The sequence below is a fragment of the Bos mutus genome, chromosome 25, assembly GCF_027580195.1.
Source record: "Bos mutus isolate GX-2022 chromosome 25, NWIPB_WYAK_1.1, whole genome shotgun sequence".
Classification (NCBI taxonomy): Eukaryota; Metazoa; Chordata; class Mammalia; order Artiodactyla; family Bovidae; genus Bos; species Bos mutus.
The window spans coordinates 30,965,058-30,987,993 of NC_091641.1; the positions used below are offsets into that span (position 1 = coordinate 30,965,058).

General features: G+C 46.7%; 1 protein-coding gene across 3 annotated transcripts in view; it reads right to left on the reverse strand.

Annotated features, from left to right (window-relative positions):
• Nucleotides 1-22,936, reverse strand: part of SNX29 (sorting nexin 29) — a 591,844-nt gene that overhangs the window by 210,624 nt on the left and 358,284 nt on the right. For all 3 annotated transcript variants that reach the window (XM_070363126.1, XM_070363128.1, XM_070363127.1), the window contains one exon: nucleotides 16,894-17,010. In XM_070363126.1, the coding sequence (XP_070219227.1) occupies nucleotides 16,894-17,010 (117 nt within the window). The remainder of the gene's footprint in view (nucleotides 1-16,893; nucleotides 17,011-22,936) is intronic.

Consider the following 22,936-nt stretch of genomic DNA (forward strand, 5'->3'; position numbering starts at 1 on the left):
CAGGACTGTACTTCCCCACCCATCCAAAGTGATGTGTGACCAAGGGACCTGCTTAACCAATGAAACAAGAGAGAAGTGAGGTGTCTCGCATCCGGGAGGAAGAGAAGACTCAGCCAGACTGTCTAGTCCCCCATCACAGCCTGGGTGCGGGTGTGAGGATGACAAGATGCAGCAGAGGCCCAGCCAGTTCGTGAAGGGCACGCCACATGGACAAGACAGAAACCACTGTGTCTTCCTTATTGGCATTTTGGAGTTCTTTGTTACTGCAGCATAACGCAGCCCACCCTGACTAATATATCAACTCCATTTTACAGAAGGGAAAACTGAGGCTCAAAGAGGTGAAGGGCCTCGTCCCAAGCCATGTCATTACTGAGGCCGAGAGGCACGTGCAGGCCAGGAGAAGACGGCCGTGGCCATTGTCCCTCAGGTTCTGAGGAGTTGCTATCTATGCCACCAACCAGCCGCCTCAGGGCCTTTGCTGTCAGCCTGGCCCACATGCTCCTGGTGGGAAATCCAGGCAGTAGGGAAACAGGTGTTGGTCCCTCTGTGCCTCCGAAACCAAGATCTACCCGCAAACAGTCCAGTTTGTAGCCTAGACCCAGGGAGAGAACCAACTAAAGTGCGTGGATTCCAGACCCCCAGATCCCATAAGATCATAAATGCTGTTATCTCAAACTGTTATTCCTGCCCCTACATTTTGGGACAATTTGTTATGCAGAAATAGACAACTGGTACAACCCCTAAAACCCACTCCAGTATTCTTGCCTGGAGAATTCCGTGGATTGAGGAGCCTGATAGGCTACAGTCCACGGGCTCACAAAAAGTCGGACGTGACTGAGCGACTTCACCTCACCACAACCCCTAAAAAGTATAACGGTCAGTTTTGTTCACTCTTTCGGTGCTAGCCCTTCAGGAATCATTGGCACTGCCCAATTAGTCCCAGGGATGCTACGGGAGCCAAAATCAGGAGGCCTAAAACTCTGACCCTGGGATAAACCGGAGCGGGGGACTGCCCACACTTCAGTCCATCAGGAGGCACCGCTGTGATGTTTGCCACACTCACATATTGTTTACTTGCACTACTGTTCACTGATGTCATTTTTAAATCAACTCCTCTTTTTACTTATAAAATTTACTCAACAGGAAATCACTCTGGCAAATAGAAAACCAAATGCACTTGCGATATAGAGAAAGCAAACTGAATCCAGTGAAAAGAGAACTTCATTAAATTCGTAGTGTCACGATTCTCAACACCACCTGTGTTAGAATCACTCGTGGCAACAAGAAGGGTGTCCTGGCCCCACTGCAGAAACTCTCCTTCCACTGAACTGGGGTTGAGCCCTTGCATCCGGACCTTGAGACATCCCGGAATACACGCTCGTGGCTCATGGGCTCTGGCGAGGGCCTGGATGCCATCAACCCAGCTTGGCTCACATGGGCATCTCCTCCAGCATGCTGCTGATAGGGAGGACCCAGTCGACACTCCAAGGCCAGTTCTCTGTATTGCTGCTGCACGGGTCAACCCCTGACACACAGAGGATGCTAACAGGTCTACAGTGAATAAACAGAGGAGGTGTTATCCTGGATCCCGGGGGATGGGCAAGATCTGACCACCATCCAGGGGAGAAGTGATATTCCAGCTGGGGCCCCAGGGCAGAGGGGACGAGCTTCCTCCAGCCAGCCCTCTCTCTCCCATCAATAGTTTCTCCTGTTAAGCCCTGGTTTGGTTCCAGGCCACCAAGAAAAGCAAAAATTCTCTCTGTAATTGATAGATAATTTCATATTCAAATTGGAAATGCTTAAAAGAGACATCATGAGAATCAGGGGGTGGGAGATGTGTGATATTTAGTTCCATGAACATGACAACAACAAATAAAAAATGAAGACAACGAATGTTGATCATCATGAGACATATAAATCCATGATCCCTTGCCAGAGTAGGGGGCAGGCTTCGAATTTACCAAGTACTTTCTGAGCAGCCATAGTCAGGATGCTATTGTGGGAAGTGAGAGCTAATATCCATTCATTCATTGATTCATGCCATAAATACTTAATACTGTCTGCCAGGTACTGGGACACAGTCAAGTTTACAATGGACAAAGGTTGAGAGAGCAAATAACTCTATGCCAAGCAGTGATAACTTGAAGCTGTGAAGAAAAACGTTAATAATGCAGGGGTGTGGAACTATTTTATTCAGGCTTTTGACAAGCTGATATTTGACCCCAACTTTGGATCATTTAGAGAGATTATCTCATTTAATTCAAACCTCAAAGAACTCTCTTGGGGGTATCACCCCATGTAAGGACAGGACATGAAGAATGAAAAAGTGAGACTGATCAGCTCCATGCTTACCAGTCCTGATGACGTGGGCACATTATCTATCTCACTTGTGCCTTACTTTTCTTATCTCTAAAATGGAATCAGGAATAGCCACCTTATGGGCTTGCTATACCTGTAAACCACTTGGGGATGTATTTGGTATATAAAAAGTGCTCAATAAATGTTGCCCACTGAAGGCAGGAGTGGAAATGCCACTCTCACTTTTAGGGACTTCATTATCTGATGGAGAAGCCAAATGATACACTGGGGCAACCAGGGGATGAACATATCCATGGACATGCCATGTTGATTCACACTACCAGTCCCTTCTCCTGACAGACCCATCTTCCCAACCAACTCCTACTCGTCCTTCAAAACCCAAGTCAAATGTTTCCTCTCTTATAACTTTCAGAATAATCTCAGCAGTTAATTAACCCAGCACTGTGCCATCATTACACCTGATTCTACATAATTCTCTTATTTGTTAATTTGGTCATTCAACACATTTGTACCAAGAGCCTTCCCTCTGCCAGACCCTCCTCACCCAATCCTGCAATTACATGGTTACTGGGTCTCTGTGTGTCCTCCATTGGACAACAAACTTCTGTCCAGTGGCAGGAAAAAACAAACTGGATAAAATTCCATATATCACAGTAATCCAAGTCTATGCCCCAACCAGTAACGCTGAAGAAGCTGAAGTTGAACTGTTCTATGAAGAACTACAAGATCTTTTAGAACTAACACCCAAAAAAGATGTCCTTTTCATTATAGGGGACTGGAATGCAAAAGTAGGAAGTCAAGAAACACCTGGAGTAACAGGCAAATTTGGCCTTAGAATACGGAATGAAGCAGGGCAAAGACTAATAGAGTTTTGCCAAGAAAATGCACTGGTCATAGCAAACACCCTCTTCCAACAACACAAGAGAAGACTCTATACATGGACATCACCAGATGGTCAACACCGAAATCAGATTGATTATATTCTTTGCAGCCAAAGATGGAGAAGCTCTATACAGTCAACAAAAACAAGACCAGGAGCTGACTGTGGCTCAGACCATGAACTCCTTATTGCCAAATTCAGACTGAAATTGAAGAAAGTAGGGAAAACCACTAGACCATTCAGGTATGACCTAAATCAAATCCCTTATGATTATACAGTGGAAGTGAGAAATAGATTTAAGGCCCTAGATCTGATAGATAGAGTGCCTGATGAACTACGGAATGAGGTTCGTGACACTGTACAGGAGACAGGGATCAAGACCATCCCCATGGAAAGGAAATGCAAAAAAGCAAAATGGCTGTCTGGGGAGGCCTTACAAATAGCTGTGAAAAGAAGAGAGGCGAAAAGCAAAGGAGAAAAGGAAAGATATAAACATCTGAATGCAGAGTTCCAAAGAATAGCAAGAAGAGATAAGAAAGCCTTCCTCAGTGATCAATGCAAAGAAATAGAGGAAAACAACAAAATGGGAAAGACTAGGGATCTCTTCAAGAAAATCAGAGATACCAAAAGAACATTTCATGCAAAGATGGGCTCGATAAAGGACAGAAATGATATGGACCTAACAGAAGCAGAAGATATTAAGAAGAGATGGCAAGAATACACAGAAGAACTGTACAAAAAAGATCTTCATGACCCAGATAATCACGATGGTGTGCTCACTGACCTAGAGCCAGACATCCTGGAATGTGAAGTCAAGTGGGCCTTAGAAAGCATCACTATGAACAAAGCTAGTGGAGGTGATAGAATTCCAGCTGAGCTCTTTCAAATCCTGAAAGATGATGCTGTCAAAGTGCTGAACTCGATATGCCAGCAAATTTGGAAAACTCAGCAGTGGCCACAGGACTGGAAAAGGTCAGTTTTCATTCCAATCCCAAAGAAAGGCAATGCCAAAGAATGCTCAAACTACCGCACAATTGCACTCATCTCACACGCTAGTAAAGTCATGCTCAAAATTCTCCAAGCCAGGCTTCAGCAATATGTGAACTGTGAACTTCCTGATGTTCAAGCTGGTTTTAGAAAGGGCAGAGGAACCAGAGATCAAATTGCCAACATCCACTGGATCATGGAAAAAGCAAGAGAGTTCCAGAAAAACATCTATTTCTGCTTTATTGACTATGCCAAAGCCTTTGATTGTGTGGATCACAATAAACTGTGGACAATTCTGAAAGAGATGGGAATACCAGACCACCTGATCTGCCTCTTGAGAAATGTGTATGCAGGTCAGGAAGCAGCAGTTAGAACTGGACATGGAACAACAGACTGGTTCCAAATAGGAAAAGTAGTTCGTCAAGGCTGTATATTGTTACCCTGTTTATTTAACTTATATGCAGAGTACATCATGAGAAACACTGGACTGGAAGAAACACAAGCTGGAATCCAGATTGCCGGGAGAAATATCAATAACCTCAGATATGCAGATGACACCACCCTTATGGCAGAAAGTGAAGAGGAACTAAAAAGCCTTTTGATGAAAGTGAAAGTGGAGAGTGAAAAAGTTGGCTTAAAGCTCAACATTCAGAAAACGAAGATCATGGCATCCGGTCCCATCACTTCATGGGAAATAGATGGGGAAACAGTGGAAACAGTGTCAGACTTTATTTTTCTGGGCTCCAAAATCACTGCAGATGGTGACTGCAGCCACGAAATTAAAAGACACTTACTCCTTGGAAGGAAATTTATGACCAACCTAGATAGCATATTCAAAAGCAGAGACATTACTTTGTCAACAAAGGTCCGTCTAGTCAAGGCTATGGTTTTTCCTGTGGTCATGTATGGATGTGAGAGTTGGACTGTGAAGCACCGAAGAATTGATGCTTTTGAACTGTGGTGTTGGAGAAGACTCTTGAGAGTCCTTTGGACTGCAAGGAGATCCAACTAGTCCATTCTGAAGGAGATCAGCCCTGGGATTTCTTTGGAAGGAATGATGCAAAAGCTGAAACTCCAGTACTTTGGCCACCTCATGCAAAGAGCTGACTCTTTGGAAAAGACTCTGATGCTGGGAGGGATTGGGGGCAAGAGGAGAAGGGGATGACAGAAAATGAGACGGCTGGATGGTATCACTGACTCGATGGACGTGAGTCTGAGTGAACTCTGGGAGTTGGTGATGGACAGGGAGGCCTGGTGTGCTGCGATTCATGGGTCACAAAGAGTCGGACACGACTGAGCAACTGATCTGATCTGATCTGATCTGAAGTAAACAAAAGGGCCCATCACTTCAAGGCAAACAGATGGAGGAAAAGCAGTGACAGATTTTATTTTCTTGCGTTCCAAAATCATTATGGACACTGACTGCAGCCATGAAATTAAAAGAAACTTGCTCCTTGGAAGGAAGGAAAGCTATGACAAACCTAGACAGTATTAAAAAGCAAAGCCTTCACTTTGCCAACAAAGGTCGGGTTAGTCAAAGCTATGGTTTTTTCAGCAATCAGGTATGGATGTGAGAGTTGAACCATAAAGAAGGCTGAGAAAGGAAGAATTGATGCCTTTGAATTATAGTGTTGGAGAGGACTCTTGAGAGTCCCTTGGACAGCGAGGAGACCAAACCAAAACAGTCAATACTAAAGGAAATCAGTTCTGAATATTCATTGGAAGGACTGATGCTGAAGCTCCAATACTTTGGCCACCTGATGCGAGGACCTGATTCACTGGAAAAGACTCTGATGCTGGCAAAAACTGAGGGCAAGAGGAGAAGGGGGCGACAGAAGACGAGATGGTTGGATGGCATCACCAACTCAATGGACATGAATCCAAGCAAACTCCAGGAGATAGCAAAGGACAGGGAAGGCTGGCGTGCTGCAGTCCACAGGGTCGCGAAGAATCAGACGCGACTTAGCAACTGAACAACAAAACAAAAGGCAACATAAGAAAAGTAGGCAAAGTGGGTGGTCCAGAGGGGAAGAGGGTTACAGGAGCTCAGAAGCTAAAAGTAAACACAGAAATTAGAACTGAAGGAGTCACTGTGGGCTTTAGAATGAGCCGGAGTTTCAAGGGCGGGGATGACCTGGGAGGGTGGGCACGGAGGACACATACTCATGAAGGATACAAGCAAGCTTTTCCGAGTCAGGATCTCTGGGAGAGAGGCACTTGATCTTATACTCTCTTCAGTTGGATAATGCTTCATTTCTTTCAAAAATAGATTCTTACATTATTTGCGTCATTTAGAAAAAAAATTGAAAGCAGATCTGAAAGACAAAAAGCAGAGAAGCAAGGCAACGCAAGTTGGAGGTCATGCGCACAGGGGAGGGGCTGGCCTCTGGCCCACGGGCCGAGAGTGAGGGGCCAGGCAAGCCCAGGGTCACGTCCCGCTGCAGCATCTGCCAGACTTTTCTAAAATGAAGCTAACAGCACATAAAAAACAGAAAAACAACATGGACCTACTGTACAGGACAGGGAACCATATCCGATACCTTGTAATAACCTATAATGGAAAAGAATCTGAAAGAAGAAAATATACAATTGAATCACTTTGCTGTATACCTGAAACTAACACAGCATTCATTGTAAGTCAAATCTACTTCAATGGGGGGTGGAGGGGGAGGGAAGAAACTAAAAGATCTGCGGGCTTCCCTGGTGGTTCAGTGGTAAAGGATTCACCTGCCAGTGTAGGAGACAAGGGTTTGACCCCTGTTCTGGGAAGATCCCACATGCTATAGAATAACTAAGCCCATACACCCCAACTCCTGAGCCTGTGCTTCTCTGGAGCCCAGGAGAGGGAACTGCTGAAGCCTGGACGCCTGAGAGCCGAGCTGCACAAAAAGAGGAACCACTGCAATGAGAAGCCTGCTCGTCACAACTAGAGAGCAGCCTTCACAGCAACGAAGACCCAGCACAGGCCAAATAAATATATATCGCTCTGCCTGTACAGAGACTCTGGGAGCCACAGCTGGCTGGGAGCCTCACTGTAACAGGGGGAGGTGGGGATTCACACCGGGGGCACATGCTCTCATGCCGACAGAGGCGATGACACTCTGGACAGCCAAATGAAAAAAAAAGAAGAAGGACGAAAAAAGAAAGCTACTTTCCTAGGAAAGAAATAAAAATCTAAGTGAACACAAGGCTCTTCTGACTTTATCAAAAGTCTTGTGGCAAAGTCCGATCTCATGTCACATCTCAAACCACAGCCACCCACCTCGGTGTGGGTGAGGCCTGCAGGTTCTGGGCTCAGGGGACCACCACTTGAACCTTTTCCCTCAGAAACGAGAGCAGCAGTACTTCTGTCGACCCAATGGGTATGGAGGCTCAGGAACCCCAGGGTCAGTTCCAAGACGGTACCTGTCCCTCAGGAAGAGGTCAAAAGAACAGGTCACGGCAGCAAAGTGTTTGGCTTGGTTTCCCAGAGAAGTAACAACGGATCCAGGCACAGTCTGCTCTAGAGCCTGCAAACCGGCTGACCAGGGAATCCACCTCCAGGACACACACAGTAAAAACAGCATCTATTTCCACTGGAAGGTTATATAAATCCACCTCAAGGACACTGGGCTTCTCTATTGCTCAGACAGTAAAGAATCCACCTGCAATGGAGGAGATGTAGGTTTGATCCCTGGGTCAGGAAGATCCGCTAGAGAAGAAAACGGCAACCCACTCCAGTATTCTTGCCTGGAGAAATCCATGGACAGAGGAGCCTGTCCATGGGTTACAGTCCATAGGGTCACAAAGAGTCGGACAGGACTGAGCGATTAACACTTTCACTTTTTAAGGAGATTGGGAACACTCCCAGAACAAACTGTACGGTCCCTCTGAGGCTCTGATGCCACTCAATGAAAACTGAGCCATCACTGAACCTCACTTCGTATTAGCAGCCCCAAGTTCATGATGAACCAGGAGAAAAAGGAGAGGAGATGAGCCTTTTAAAAAAATTATAAAAAACAGAAATCTTTAAAAAAAATTAAGTCATGGGTAATTGGTAGGGAAGGTAAGACTAATCAGAAGGGAGCTCTGTTATCATGAAGAAAGATATTTATTCAATTAAGAAATAAGCACCTATATTTAGTTAGAGGGTATGTACAAGTATAATCATGTGGTTATTATGCATCCTTGGAAATACAGTGTGTGTTAATTTAGCAGAAATATGGTCAATTAACTTGGAATTTAGATGGACACATTATGATCAGGAGAATTGACAAGAGGCTGTGGGGACAGAACAGAAGAGGCTGAAGAATCTGCATTTTGAGGATGACAAGAATGACATGAGTCAAGGACAGTGGCCCAGTCTGACAGCATGAGACAGAGGTCCAACCCTGGGCCAGTCTACACAGGAGTCCCACGTGGCTGCCTGAGACTCAAGAACCGTTGTTTCCTGGTTAATGACCTTAGACTGAGAAACGTACATGTCAATAAAACACAATGGTTAGGAGCCAAGCAACTCAAGACCTTGAGGTTTAACCCTTGAGAGGTGGGGGTTGAGGCTGGGAGCAGCTTCTGTAGAAGGCAAAAAGTGAGATCAGAGCTAAGTTATTAAATAAAGATGAGTAGCCTTGTTTGCACCAGTAATCGGTATGGGTCACGAGCTCAGGATTTCCGTCATCCAACTGAAAATGACAACCCACTCCAGTATTCTTGCCTGGAGAATTCCATGGACAGAGGAGGCCGGTGGGCCACAGTCTGTGGGTTCACAAAGAGTCAGACATGACTGAGCACCCAACACTTGCAATCTTACTGCAAATGTCATTTCAAAGTTCCGCAGCCATAAGCCTTGGGTTAGCCAGGCTCTGTCCACCCAAACCCTAAACCCAAGCCCCTCAGGGTTCCCCAGAGGAACCGAACTACTCATTGTGATGAGTGAACCAGGCATAAACCAGGGGTATAACCTGGGCACCCTTGGGAAGACAGACCTGTGAGTCCAGCATTAACGTCAGGGAGCACGTGACTGCCTATTTGCACACAGACAGATGACTGGGCTCAAAGAGGGGCTTTTATTCCCCGGCACTGAGCTGTTTAAAGCGGGTTCTGCAAGCATCTTTCCGGATGATTCTGTGTCAGAAACTAATATTTCTGAGCTAAGCTTCTATGTGAGACATATTTTTAGTAGCCTCTCTTAAATGGCACTTTTAAAAATAATCTCCTTCAAGACGGTAGACGATTAGAACACGGATGTCCAAACGCCGAATTAAAAAGCTTCTTATAATTTGGAACACGCTGTTTAGAGCTGCCGTGGGACCACAGACAATTTAGTGCTTGATCATTAGATATTCGGCAAGTGCCACCCAGCTGAAAAATATATTTCTTATTAAGCTTCAGGACTTAAATAGCATCAGCTCTCAAATGAGATCACTCCCTCGGAAGGTTTTAAAGATACCAAGAAAGTCCCAAGAAGCATTTTATTTCAAAGTGAACCTTATTACAAAACTTGGGATGAGTTTCTTCCATCTACCTCACACCTGAATTTTAAATCCCTCATCTTTCTCTCCCATCAGCTCCATCATCCCAATAATGGAGGGAAGGGGTCCCATGGAAACACTGAGCAGCTTACAGCGAGAATTAACAGGAAGTCTCTGCCATCCGACAGCCTCCAGGATGGCACCTTTCTGGATAATCAAACACTGCGGTTAATAGAGAGTTTCCATAGCTACCGCAGGTGCGTGGGCAGACTCACACAGCACCTGCTCCCTGAGTGTGCGCACCAGCCTCCAAGAAGAGGAAAGTGAACACGGCCCCTGTCGCCAGGCAGCTATCCATCCTCAGATTTAAAAAGGAAAATTCAACACCAGGTGATTACACAGAGTGACAGGTGCTGACCCACAAAGTGTCACTGGAACAGATTAGGGGCTTAGCCAGGTGTTCAGGAGGGGTGTGGGCAAGAGGGGAGGATCTGTGCAGGCTTTTGTGGAAGGTGGTTCTACTGTAAGGTGCTTTGGGGGACCTGAAATGGAAAGCGTTTAAAATGTTTCAAGGCAGTTGCAATGAATAGCATCATCATTACACTGTAGAGCAATGGACGTGTTTATGAAACTAGAGATAATGGGAAGGGAGCGGGGAGCCGAGAGACAGACAGAGCATGGGACAGCCTCGGAGAGAGAGACTCAGCATTGGGGAGAGACAGACAGACAATCAGGGGCAGAGAGACCAACACACACACAGTGGGTGAAAGAGAGAGAGAGAAGGAAAGACAGGCAGAGGCAGACCAAGACAGAAAGGGACAGAGAGTGAGAAACAAGGAGAAGTAGAGAGGGAGAGAGAGACAGAGAGACAGAAAAAGAGATTACAGAGCAGAGGGATGGACTTCCCTGCGGTCCAGTGGTCAAGACAGAAAGGGACAGAGAGTGAGAAAAAAGGAGAAGTAGAGAGGAAGAGAGAGACAGAGAGACAGAAAAAGAGATTACAGAGCAGAGGGATGGACTTCCCTGCGGTCCAGTGGTCAAGACAGAAAGGGACAGAGAGTGAGAAAAAAGGAGAAGTAGAGAGGAAGAGAGAGACAGAGAGACAGAAAAAGAGATTACAAAGCAGAGGGATGGACTTCCCTGGGGTCCAGTGGTCAAGAACATGTCTGGCAGTGCTAGGGATGCAGGTTCGAGCCCTGGATGGTGAACTAAGATCTCAAATACTGCAGAGCAACTAAGCCCGGACGCCACAGTGAAAGATCCTGCAACACAATGAAGACCCTGCGTGCCGCAACTAAGACCGGATGCAGCCAAGTAAATAAACGAGAGGCTGAAAAAGAGAGCGCAGGGAATCCAAGAGCCCTGCATGGCCCCTCTCTGGGAGCCTGTGTGCATGAGGCTCAAAGTGCCCGGGGACACACAGGAGTTCAGATGACCGAGAGCCAGGCCAATGGGGGTGGCAGGTGGGAGGGCAGTGGAACCCAAGACTAAACACCCAGTCGGTCACTCGCCTCCAGAGGGGCAGGTCCAGGGCACCCCACAGTCATGCAATGCCACCTCCCCCTCCAAGCTCTGTGGGTCCCGGGTTGGGGCAGCTTCATGGGACAGCCCAGGCTGTCAGGGTCTCCCTGCAGCATGTGTGGGTAACGAATGTGATATGTAACTCGGCCCTAAGTTTCCTAAAAGCATCTCTTGGAAAGCATCTTAGAAAAGATGGTTCTTGGGGAAATAAACACGTAAGAGGTGTGCCAGCTCTACCCTTCACGGATGGCCCTGGTGGAAAGTGCTACAGAGAGAGGCCTCCTGACCATCTTTGTTCGAGATGATTTATCACAATACCCTCTTCTTTTTTATATGTACCACCTAGTGACAGACTATTTTCTTGAGCTCCAAAATCACTGCAGACGGTGACTGCTGCCACTAAATTGAAAGACGCTTGCTCCTTGGAAGAAAAGCTATGACCAACCCGGACAGCATATTAAAAAGCAGAGACATCACTTGATCAACAAAGGTCCACAGAGTCAAAGCTATGGTTTCTCCCATAGTCATGTACAGATGTGAGAACTGAACCATGAAGATGGCTGAGCACCCAAGAATTGATGCTTTCAGACTGTGGTGCTGGAGAAGACTCTTGAGAGTTCCTCAGATTACAAGGAGATCAAACCTATCAATCCCAAAGGAAATCAACCCTGAATATTCATTGGAAGGACTGATGATGCTGAATCTCCAATACTTCAGCCAACTGAGGTGAAGAACTGACTCACTGGAAAAGACCCTGATGCTGGGAAAGATTGAAGGCAGGAGCAGAAGGGGATGACAGAGGATGAGATGGTTGGATGGCATCACCAACTCAATGGACATGAGTTTGAGCAAGTTTCAGGAGATGGTCAAGGACAGGGAAGTCTGGCGTGCTGCAGCCCAAGGGGTCACCAAGAGTTGGACACGACTTAGTGACTGAACAACCACCACCACCTATAATGCATCCTTCCAATCACTATTTTACAGTCAGGAAACTATTCTGCTCTCAGAATACTCCACCTTCTCTAGATTACAAATTCCAAAGAGTGTAGTCTGATGTCAAGATGAAGTGATCAGTTAAGTAAAAAACAACAACAACCCACTTTGATGTGAAAAAGCTAGAGGAGGAGACGAGGCAGTGGAAGATGCAGTCTGTGGGCAGGGAGTGGAATGCTTGAGAACTCTGCCACAGAGGGATGGGAACCTTTAAAATCGCCAGGAGGGTTGTGCCTGGAGGACAAAAGACATTAAACCCTGCTTGAAATGAAAAAGGAACGAGAAACAGGAGAGTTAAGCAGCACAGCACTGAAGAATGATATGGTCCTGGATTTGCAATCTTGTGGAACCTCAGAGCTGTGTGCCTCGGGGTGAGTCCTAAAACCTCTGTGCCTCGGTGTGCTAAGCTGAAAAATGGACCGAATGACTATACTGTGCTGGGGAAAGGTAAAAGTGCACGCCACGTAGTGAATGGCTCTCATCACACAGACAAGGGAGGGGACAGGTGGCAGGAGAACAAGCCAGGAGGGCTGATGCTTCGAGTCAGGGAAGTGAGGCTACAGACCTCCAGCCGTACCAGGCGGCGCCGTCTTTTCTGCTTAAGCGGAGGTGATCAACTTAAACAGCACATGGGACGGGGAAACAGAGACCCACAGAGGCGGCAGGAAAGGGAGCAATCCAAGTGCAGTCACATAAAGTGAGACCAAATTTGAGCTGCTCTCCATGTGCTGTGACTGTAATTGACAGCCGCACCCTGCCGTCTTACAAGACTCTGTCCCCATTTATTCAAAATAGGAGCTATTCTCCCAGAGAATTTTCAGGGCTGTAATCAAATCCTGCTAAAAGGTTTAAAAAAACAAACAAACAAAAACTCCAGCGTTCATTCACATCTCATACCAGAGGGGGAGAGAATAATGAGGAGAGAGTCCTAAAAATACTTGCATTCAAAAAAATAAAAGGAAAAAACTCAACCCTTAATCCCAAACTCCTCCTTAAAATAAACGACTTACTTTAAAAGTCATAAAAACATACCACTGAGAAGACACTGTGTCTTTGTACCTATCTCTAAAAAAGCAATTACCATCTGGACTTCCCTGGCGGTCCAGTGGTTAAGACTTCTGACTCTCACTGCAGGGGTCACAGGTTCAGTCCCTGGTCAGGGAAGATCCCACAGGCCAACAGGTGCAACCAAAAGAAAAATTATTATTTGCTCCATGGAATTGTCCTCTGCTCTAAACAGTGAAGTTCTCACCTAGCAAACACTTAATGGAGCACCTACTCTGTGTCAGGCACAGTCTTGGGCATGGAGATTCAGAGACGAAAACAGGGCCACCCCCCTCCGCCCCAGTGCCCACCAACAAGTGCCTTTACCAGCAGCATCTCGTGGAATCCCCAAAGCCACCCGATAGAAGAGGAAACCAGGGCTTCCAAACACAGCAGACCCCTCCCTGCCCTTGAGGCCCTTGAATACTCTGGTGTCTGGGAGGAAGTCTAATCTGAGGGCAGCAGAGAGTGGCAATGAGAAGAGCCTCCCCCAACAGAGGCCCCTCAGGACGGGCGGGAGCATGCAGGCGTGCTAAGTCGCTTCAGTGGTATCCGACTCTTTGCGACCCTATGGACCACAGCCTCAGTAGGCTCCTCTGTCCATGGGGATTCTCCAGGCAAAAATACTGGAGTGCATTCCCACGCCCTCCTCCAGGGGCTCTTCCCAGCCCAGGGATAGAACTCTTGTCTCATGTTTCCTGCATTGATAGCCGGGTTCTTTGCCGCTAGCACCACCTGGGAAGGAAGAGTGGGCTCCAGAACCGAAACTGAGCTCACGGCTGCCTCCCTCCTTTGTCCAGGCTGCCTGGCTCTAGGCAGATGACTAGAGCGGGCCTGAGGCAAAATCGACAAGGTCAAGGGGCTTCCCTGGGCCAGTGTCAGAAAGGCCAGCTCTTCCCAACAGCCTGCAGGACCACTTACTCTCTCCTGACTGCTGGCCATCACAGCCTGCCCGCCGGAAAGGCTCTGATGACAGTGTGAGCTGCCTCTGGGTAAAGGATGGCACTGCCCTCATGGGCATCCAGACTGGAGGCCAAAGGGAGTGCGGCACGAGGAGAGAAGATGGGTCACTTATCAGGGGTCCAGGGAAACCTGGACTCCACCACTTACTACTTGACATTCACTCACTCATTCTGTAAGTCAACTTACAGTCATTAAGTACCTACTGTGTGAATCACTGGAATTTAAAGGGAAAAAGACAGGGCACTTACCCTCAAAGAGGTGGTGGTGCCTCGAGACACTGATTAGTGAGAGATAAACATAAAATTATAGTAAGAGAAGGAGAGAGAGATACATACAAACATCACACTTGACAAGGAAAATCTGCCCTTGTTGGGTCTCCTGAGGAGGTGATTCTGATGGTGAGTGGCCTGGGCCCAGAGCCTTACTCCAGGCAGAAGGGACGGGAGCAAAGGCCCCACAGAGGGAGAAAGCAAAGGACCTGGAGCTGAAGGAGCCCGATGGGCTGGGGGCCCAGCACCGTGCTGGAGCTTAATCATAAGTCCAGCGGGGCCTGAACCCTCTGCATCTCAGCTGCCGTGCTTACTCAAGAGGAGGCTAATTTCATTTGATTCACAGGCTGGACTTCAAATGAGAGGGGACTTCTCTGGCAGTCCAGTGGCTAGGACTTTGCCTTCCAATGCAGCGGGGGTTCACTGGTCTGGTCAGGGAGCTAAGATCTCGCGTGCCTCCCAGCCAAAAACAAATTCAATAAAGACTTAAAAAAAATCAAATGAGATAAGGAAGGCAGAGACCCATGTGTGCCCAACACACTGTTGAACTCCGACAACTGGGAGCTCCTGACGGGTACTGGCGCTCAGAAAGAGTTTTCCTGCAACGGGTGGAGGAGGACAGAAAGAGGTCCTCTCTTCTGAAGGAGGACAAAAAGAAGATTCAGTGCCCCAGAATCTTGTAAGATGAGAACTCTGGATCTATATCCAGTCAAGAGAGCTCCATGAGCTGCCTGACAACCTTCTGGTCTAAGTGTGGGATTTCACAAGGATGTTATGTCAACTCTGTTTTAAAGATAAAAACAGAAAACAACCATATATCCATCAATAGGGCCTGGTTAGACGAACTATGGTATTGCCAGTTCAAAGAATTACGATGCAACTCTTTAAAACAATGACGTGGACCTACATGCAAAGTATCGATAAAATAAAGTGACCTCTAAAGTGTATAGTTAGAAGGAAGAAAAGTAATAGACACAACAGTGAACAAAGCAGGTGACTAGTGATTAAACACGTAGGCACGTGCATGGGGCTTACTCAAGCCACGCTCATCTCTAGAAAGACAAACCCAAGACTGATCGCTGTTATTGCCTCTGGGACAGAAAATAGATTTCTTTTTCACTGAATATACCCTTTTATGCTACTTGGCTGTTTAGCATGTATGTAACAAGGTTTGCCAAGAGTCCAAATTTTGATAATTTTCAATTGTTTAAAAAAGAAAAATCCAGTCTCTGACGGCACACAAACCCAGATCTGTCACTTCTCACTACAATTCAAAAAACTAAGAAAATTATGAGACAAGAAGAAATTTGAACACTGATATTTGTTGGTATAAATGAATTATTGATAACAGAGGCTGACAATGATATTTGTTTCAATTATACTTGATTGCTCTATCTGTTCTCTTGATTTTTATAGCTATATTCTGAAACGTCTAGAGATGAAATAATGCCTAATATTTGATTCAAAACAATACAGAAGGGGAAAGCAGGTGTTGGGAATCTGAAATAAGATTGACTATGACTGACAATAGTTCAATCAAACCATGGTCACATCAAAGTGTATCACATACCCGCCAACCTTTGGGTGTTATTAACATCTGACATCATAAGAAAGTTTTAAAGCAAAGAAAAAGCTGTTATAAACGTGCACAAAAGGACAAGATGCTCTCAGCAACGTGGTTTGCAGTAGCAAAATAATGGAAACAACCCCAATGTTTATGAACGCAAAGCCAGATTTAAACTAGAGCAGTATTTTCGTTCAACAGAGAATTACAGATTTAACAAAGTGAACAAACTCAGTGGGGCTTTCTCAACCAGGGGTGATTCTGCCCCTGAGCGGACATCTGACAATGTCTGGGGATATACTTGGCTCCTGTGACTGGGGTGGCGGGGGGTTGCTACTGGACTCTAGTGAGTAGAAATTGGGGATGCTGCTACACATCTTATGATACACAGGATGGCCCCCGACAAAGAAGGAAATGGCTCAAAGTATCAAGAGGGCTGCAGTTTAAAATCCCTCTATTACAGTGGCCCTCAACCTTTAGATACCGGGACTGGTTTCATGGAAGATAATTTTCCCATGGGCCGTGGAGGGGAGGGTGGTTTGGGGATGATTCTTGTAAGGAGCATACAACCTAGATCCCTCTTGTGTGCAGCTCACAGTAGGGTTCCTACTCCTATGAGAACCTAATTCCGCCGCTGATCTGACAGGAGGCAGAGCTCAGCTGCTCATGTGAGTGATGGGGAGTGGCTGTAACACAGATGAAGCTTCACTCACTTGCCCACCAACCACCTGGGTGGCTGGTACCTGGATGGGGGCACCATCTGAGTGGGGGTACCTGGATGCTCTCCCTTTTAATCTCTGTGCTTTTCCATGCCCTCGACATTGATGTAACAGAAGGGTTGCGGGCAGCAGAGGTGGTAGGCAGACAGTGTGGGCAGAAGTTGGGCAAGGCTGAGGCACTCACCGGCCCCCGCAGGTCGATGAGCTCCTGCCGCATCTGGGAGACGAGGGCTTCCTTGGCCACCAGGGCCCGGTGCAGGCGCTCGTTGAACTCGATCAGCTCGCCATGCATCTCCGCCACCTGCAACACACAAGCACCAGACGGTAAAGCTCGGGGGCAGACCCTCCCCACGGCCCATCCCGCCTTCTCTGAGCCCACCACTGGTCAGCTGGCACCGAGAGGTTGTTGAGCTGGAAACAATGAACGCTGCTTCCTTATGGATCAGCTATGCAAATCCACCCATTTAAGCTGAATATGTTTTTGATTTGGTGGAACTGAACACTGTAGTATCAATGGTCCCAGTTTATAGTCCAGAATATGACTACATCAGGTCATTTTTGGACCTGAGGCTTTTATTCTTACGAAATGAACACTTGTCTAGCAAAGGCTTTCTTTCTCATCTGAGTTGTGCCTGTCAAGAGCCCCCTGCTAATGGCACAAGTAGAATGGCTGACAACTTCTTTTCTTTCTTTAAAAAAAAACAAAAAACTTATTTGGCTGTAAAATTTATTTTTATTAAATTTATTTGGCTGTAACATGGCACCCCACTCCAGTACTCTTGCCTGGAAAATCCCATGGATGGAGGAGCCTGGTAGGCTGCAGTCCATGGGGTCACTAAGAGTCGGACACGACTGAGCGACTTCACTTTCACTTTTCACTTTCATGCATTGGAGAAGGAAATGGCAACCCACTCCAGTGTTCTTGCCTGGAGAATCCCAGGGACGGGGGAGCCTGGTGGGCTGCCGTCTCTGGGGTCACACAGAGTCGACATGACTGAAGTGACTTAGCAGCAGCAGCAGCAGCATTTGTTTAGTTGTGGCATGTGGGGTCTTTGTTGGGGTGAGTGGGTTTTCTCTCTAGGTGTGGTGCACAGGCTTAGAAGCCCTGTACCAACTGGGATCCCAGTTCCCTGACCAGGGATCAAACTTGCATCCCCTGCACTGGAAGGTAGATTCTTAACCACTGGACCCCCAGGGAAGTCCCTGATGAACCATTTCTGTTCACTGAGGCTTTGGTTTTGAAAACCGAGACAACAGAATCAGAGCCTTGCTGAGGATGGTGATGGGGAGAGTGACCGACACGCCTGAGGCAGCACAGATGCCCAGTGGCCCCTGCTTGCTCTCTGCTGGGAAGACACCTGAGGTAGGTGGTATTACTCCTGCCACACAGACAGAGGAATGATGTCAGAGGAGTCTCAGGAGCAGGATCAAGGCCACACAGCTAAGGCTGACTCTGGAGTCCTGGCTCTTGATCACTGGGCCACATGCCACAATCCTGCCCCTCCACTCAGGCCTGCAGAGAGCCTGCAGATTTATCCACACTTCAATACTCTTGGCTGATCCCAAATAAAAAATGGAGGTTGGGATAAGATAGCCTATGACTGGTGCACAGAATCAATAACAGATCTTTCCGCGTTTAACATACAAAGGGAACAAGGATATCCTGCATGGTCAAAGCATACAGTAATTCCTCTGATTGTAAGAGTGATCTTGGGACTTCCCTGGCAGTCCAGTGGTTAAAAGACCACACTTTCACTGCAGGGGATACACGTTTGATCCCTGGTCAGAGAACTGAGATCCCACATTCCATGTGATACAGCCAAAAGAAGAAAAAAAAGTTTTTTTTTTTAAGAAAAGTGATCTTATTGGGGCTTATAATCAAAATAAACTAATTTATTTAAAAAAATTTTTTAGATAAATGTGAGGTATAATCTTGCCATGCTCATCAGAAACCATGAAAGATGACTCTGGCAAGTACCTTACAGAGAACACACCCCCGCGCCCCACCCCGCCCCCGCCAAATGTAGAGGTCAAGCAGACCCCAGCCAGCCCCTGTCCCCCTGCCCCTCCCAAGAAATCACCCCTCCTATACCCAAGACTTTAGCCAGGGTCTTACTACATTCAGTATAATGTATAAATAGTACCAGAACATTTATAAGTACTCTAGGTAAAATATAAAACATACTGTTAGAATACAGAAGGGATGTAAGGAGAAGTTTTATGGGCAAAAAAGAGATTAACCTAAATCTAGATGCTTCAGAAGGAATAAAGGGAAGCTGTCATTTTATTTTTCTGAATACAATATATATAAAAGGTAAAAGGCACAGGGAGGAAATACAGAAGATACTGACATTAGTCAAGGGATATTTTTGTTTCCATTCTTTCTACTTTTCCTTACTTTTCAGTTTCTTATTAACGAGCATTCTTTCATTTATCAGAGAGAATAACCACTCAGGCTCTTTAAAAGAATTAAAAATTCTTCATGTGCAACTCAAGGAAGCAGCCAGGTGCAGTCAGCATGAAACTTCTCAGGTTCCCCACTGCAATCCTGATACTTCTGTTAAGTTGCTCAGTGGCTCTTCACTCAGATGGCAATCCCTCTGTCTCCCAGGTGCCCAGCCTATTCAAACCGGTGAGAAACGCAAAGTGAAAAAGGCACAGCAGATACTGTGATGGCCACACAATTAACTAATGGAGAATAAGTCACTGAGCCTTTGACCAAACTCTCGTGTCATACAGACCTAAAATCAATATTCCCCGGTTGCCTTATTTCCGTATAAAAAAGCTTAAGATGACCATCAGGCCTTTCACAAACAAATACAACATCACTAATAATACCTACTTGATTCCTCCGCACACGCAGAAATCATACAAACCCTCCTCGAGCTTCCTTGGGGCTGAGAATCCATTTACCACACAGTAAGCAGGAAACACATACAACTGCCAATTTTGCTGCTAAATACCTGCTAATATACCCCCACAACATACAAGCTTTAAACAAATGTCACCATCATTTCCAAAGCAAAGTAGGGTTTTGCTTTGTGTTTGTGTTTTGTGTGGCAGTGGAAGCCAGGGTGTTAAAACAATTTTCCATACATGCATAAAACATTGGAACATCCCAGCTGCAAGTGGTGTTTATCACGAACTGTCCAAACCCTGGTTCTATTTTGCAGCCAGAGAGTAACTTGACCACATCAGACAAAGCTTTCATCTCACTAGAGAATGGGGGGGGGAAATCCTATGGAACCAAGGAGACAAAACCTGACAAACAGTTTCCAGCAGTCATTAAAACAGCAATGCTCACTGTTACTAAGTAAGCTCTGAAACCCTGGATTTCTCCGTTTCATATCCCCACAAACAGTTATTGATATAAACGGCTTTCACCTTACATAAACCACACTGAGCTTCCTACTCCTCAAATACCTCTTTCCAAACTATAGCATGACGAGAAATGAACTCGAGATTCAGAGCCAGCCTCAGAGGAGAAGCGTGAACCACAAACGGTTCCCATTACCATCAAAATAAAAGGCACCACCACTGCCTGCTGGAATTTCTATGAGGCTCTGAGGGCACTTACAGGTTGCATATGACCTTCCTTCCCTATTTCCAACAGCCGCAGGGAATGAGAGAGAGAGCAATGTCCCCCAGTCCTTCTCCACCAAGGAGCAAGAGTGATCTTCCCAAAGCAACAGCTGATATTGTCACCTGCTGTTTAAAATCTTCAATGCTTCCCACTGCCCTAAAGATAAAAATCCATCTCCGTGCAGATCTGGCTTCAGCCTCTCTCCCTAACACCATCTCCTGCCCCTTCCTCTCGTGTTTTCTCCCCAGTCACTCGACCCAGAGGGTTTTCTATGTTCCGTAAACATGCTGAGCTCTGGGAGCTCACCTTATGAACAAAAAGGAGAAAGACACAACCAGCAGAGGAAATGACAGGTGCAAAGGCCCAGAGGATGGCAGGAAAGCAGCCGAAAGAGGTGCTTTGAAAAGGCTCAGACTCTGATGCAAGGCAAGCCTTCGTTGGCTCACTTAATGCGTGCTCTTGCGCAAGTCACTTAACCTCTATGACCCTGAGGCCCGTCATCTACAAAACGGGGATTAAAAACCACACTCACGGACTTCCCTGGTGGCCCACTGGTTAAGAATCTGCCTGCCAATGCAAGGGACAGGGGTTCAATCTCTGGTCTGGAAACAGTCCATATGCTGTTTGTTGGACAACTAAGTCAGTGAGCCACAACTACTGAGTCCATACATACCCTAGAGGTTGGAGCCACAACTAGCGACCCACGCACTGCAACTGCCAAAGCCCGCATGCTCTATCTAGAGCCCATGATCCACAAGAGAAGCCACCACAATGAGAAGTCTGAGTGCCGCAATGAAGAGTTGCCCCCACTCACGGAAACTAGAGAAAGCCGGTAAGGAGCAATGAAGACCCAGGACAGCCAAAAAATAAGTTCAGTTCAGTTGCTCAGTCGTGTCAGACTCTTTGAGACCCCATGGACTGCAGCCAAAAATAAATTAATTAAAAAAAAAAAAAGAAAACAACACTCATCTCAGGGGCCGCAGTGTGGATGAAATGAGCTGCGGCCCTTAGCAGGCTCAATACTGTGCCCAAGCGTGGCAAAGGCTCAGTGAATGTGAAGTGGTTGTATGGAGGGTGATCACATTAAAGGGACATGAGAAAGGAAGAAAAGGACAAGCAGATTTCTGGAAGCCAAATGGAAAAGTACCAAGCCGTAACAAGCGGCTCAGAGGGCTGTGGAGAGAGGCTCGCTGTCCCCCAAAGCGGGAGCATCACCCAGAGAACTGCTGACCACTCACCAGGCAATGTTCTCAGTGGTGAGGCACAGGGAAGTCATGGGGTTCACATCCTAGAAGTCAGACAAACTGGACTAGCACTCAGGGAGAGAGGAGGACTTGGAAGGAATCAGGAAAGGCCTCGTCCAGAGAAAACACTCAGGAGTCACTTCTCTGATGGGCCTTGACACATGCCAGGCAGCCTCCCATGGCTGACCCATGCCCTAAATCACAGTCAGGCACTCGCTGTGTTCTGGGACCATCAATGCTCAGGGCTGCCTTAAAAGTCAGCCGTGGGATTTGCCTGGTGGTCCAGTGATTAAGAATCCGCCTGCCAAGGCAAGGGGCATAGATTTGATTCCTGGTCCAGAGAGATTCCACATGACAAGGAACAACGAAGCCCCCGAGCTGCAACCACTGAAGCCTGCAAGCCCTAGAGTCCCTGCCCCACAAGAGAAGCCCCTGCAGTGAGACGCGACCACGACTAGAGAGCACTCCCCCACATGGTGCGACTAGAGAGAAGACCCTCTGCTTGGTGCGACTAGAGAGAAGCCTGTGCAGCAGCGAAGACCCAGCGCAGCCAAAAATAAATGAATAAATAACACCATGCATGGCTCCCAAGCTGTGTCTGGAAGGTGCACAACTCATGAGCTAATAACGTGTGACTGCTTATCAGTCATCATTTGGGTTTTGCCCTTTAGCATTGAGAGAAGAGGGGAGAAAGACTGAAGAAGTTTAAGTCACAAGACTCTTTGGCAATACATGTCAAACTTTTAAAATCTCTCACCTTGTGTTTAGCAAACCCGTGCTAGGGAGTATCCTGTGTGCTAGGGAGTAAACCTGTGCTCAAGCAGTTTAGCTCCAAATGGCTGGAGTCCACCTAAAAGCCCAACCACAGGGCCTAGTGAAATCTATCAGGTTTTGCTGCTATCCCCCACTTCCTGCTGCTTGGCAGACATCACTAGTCAATCAGGGCTTTCTTCCTCAAGAAGACACTCAGTCACCCCAAACCAATCGATCAGAGGGCTGGCCTACAGGATGACACCTATTTAGTATTCCTGGCAGACGGGGTTGGGGGAAGGCGTCAGAGAAGGCTGACGTCTGAGCTGGGCTAAAGATGATGCCTTTATAAGATGGTGCCTTTATGAAGATGATGCCTTTATAAGATGCTTTTATAAGATGAAGCCTTTGGCGATTCAAGAGGCTGAGCAATCCCTTCCAGCTGGAGCATCAGGAAAGATGCTCTCTGAAAAAAAACGTGTCTGTGAAAAAGCTCTTAAGTCTGTAAAAATCCCAGGAATTATCATAATGACCTGCCAAATCATGAAAAGATTATAATTTTTTAAAAACTGCCTTTGGCATTTCCTTTCATATCACGATGTTCTATCTAATCACATTCAAGTAAATCTTGCTTCGCCCCTCCTCTGGCT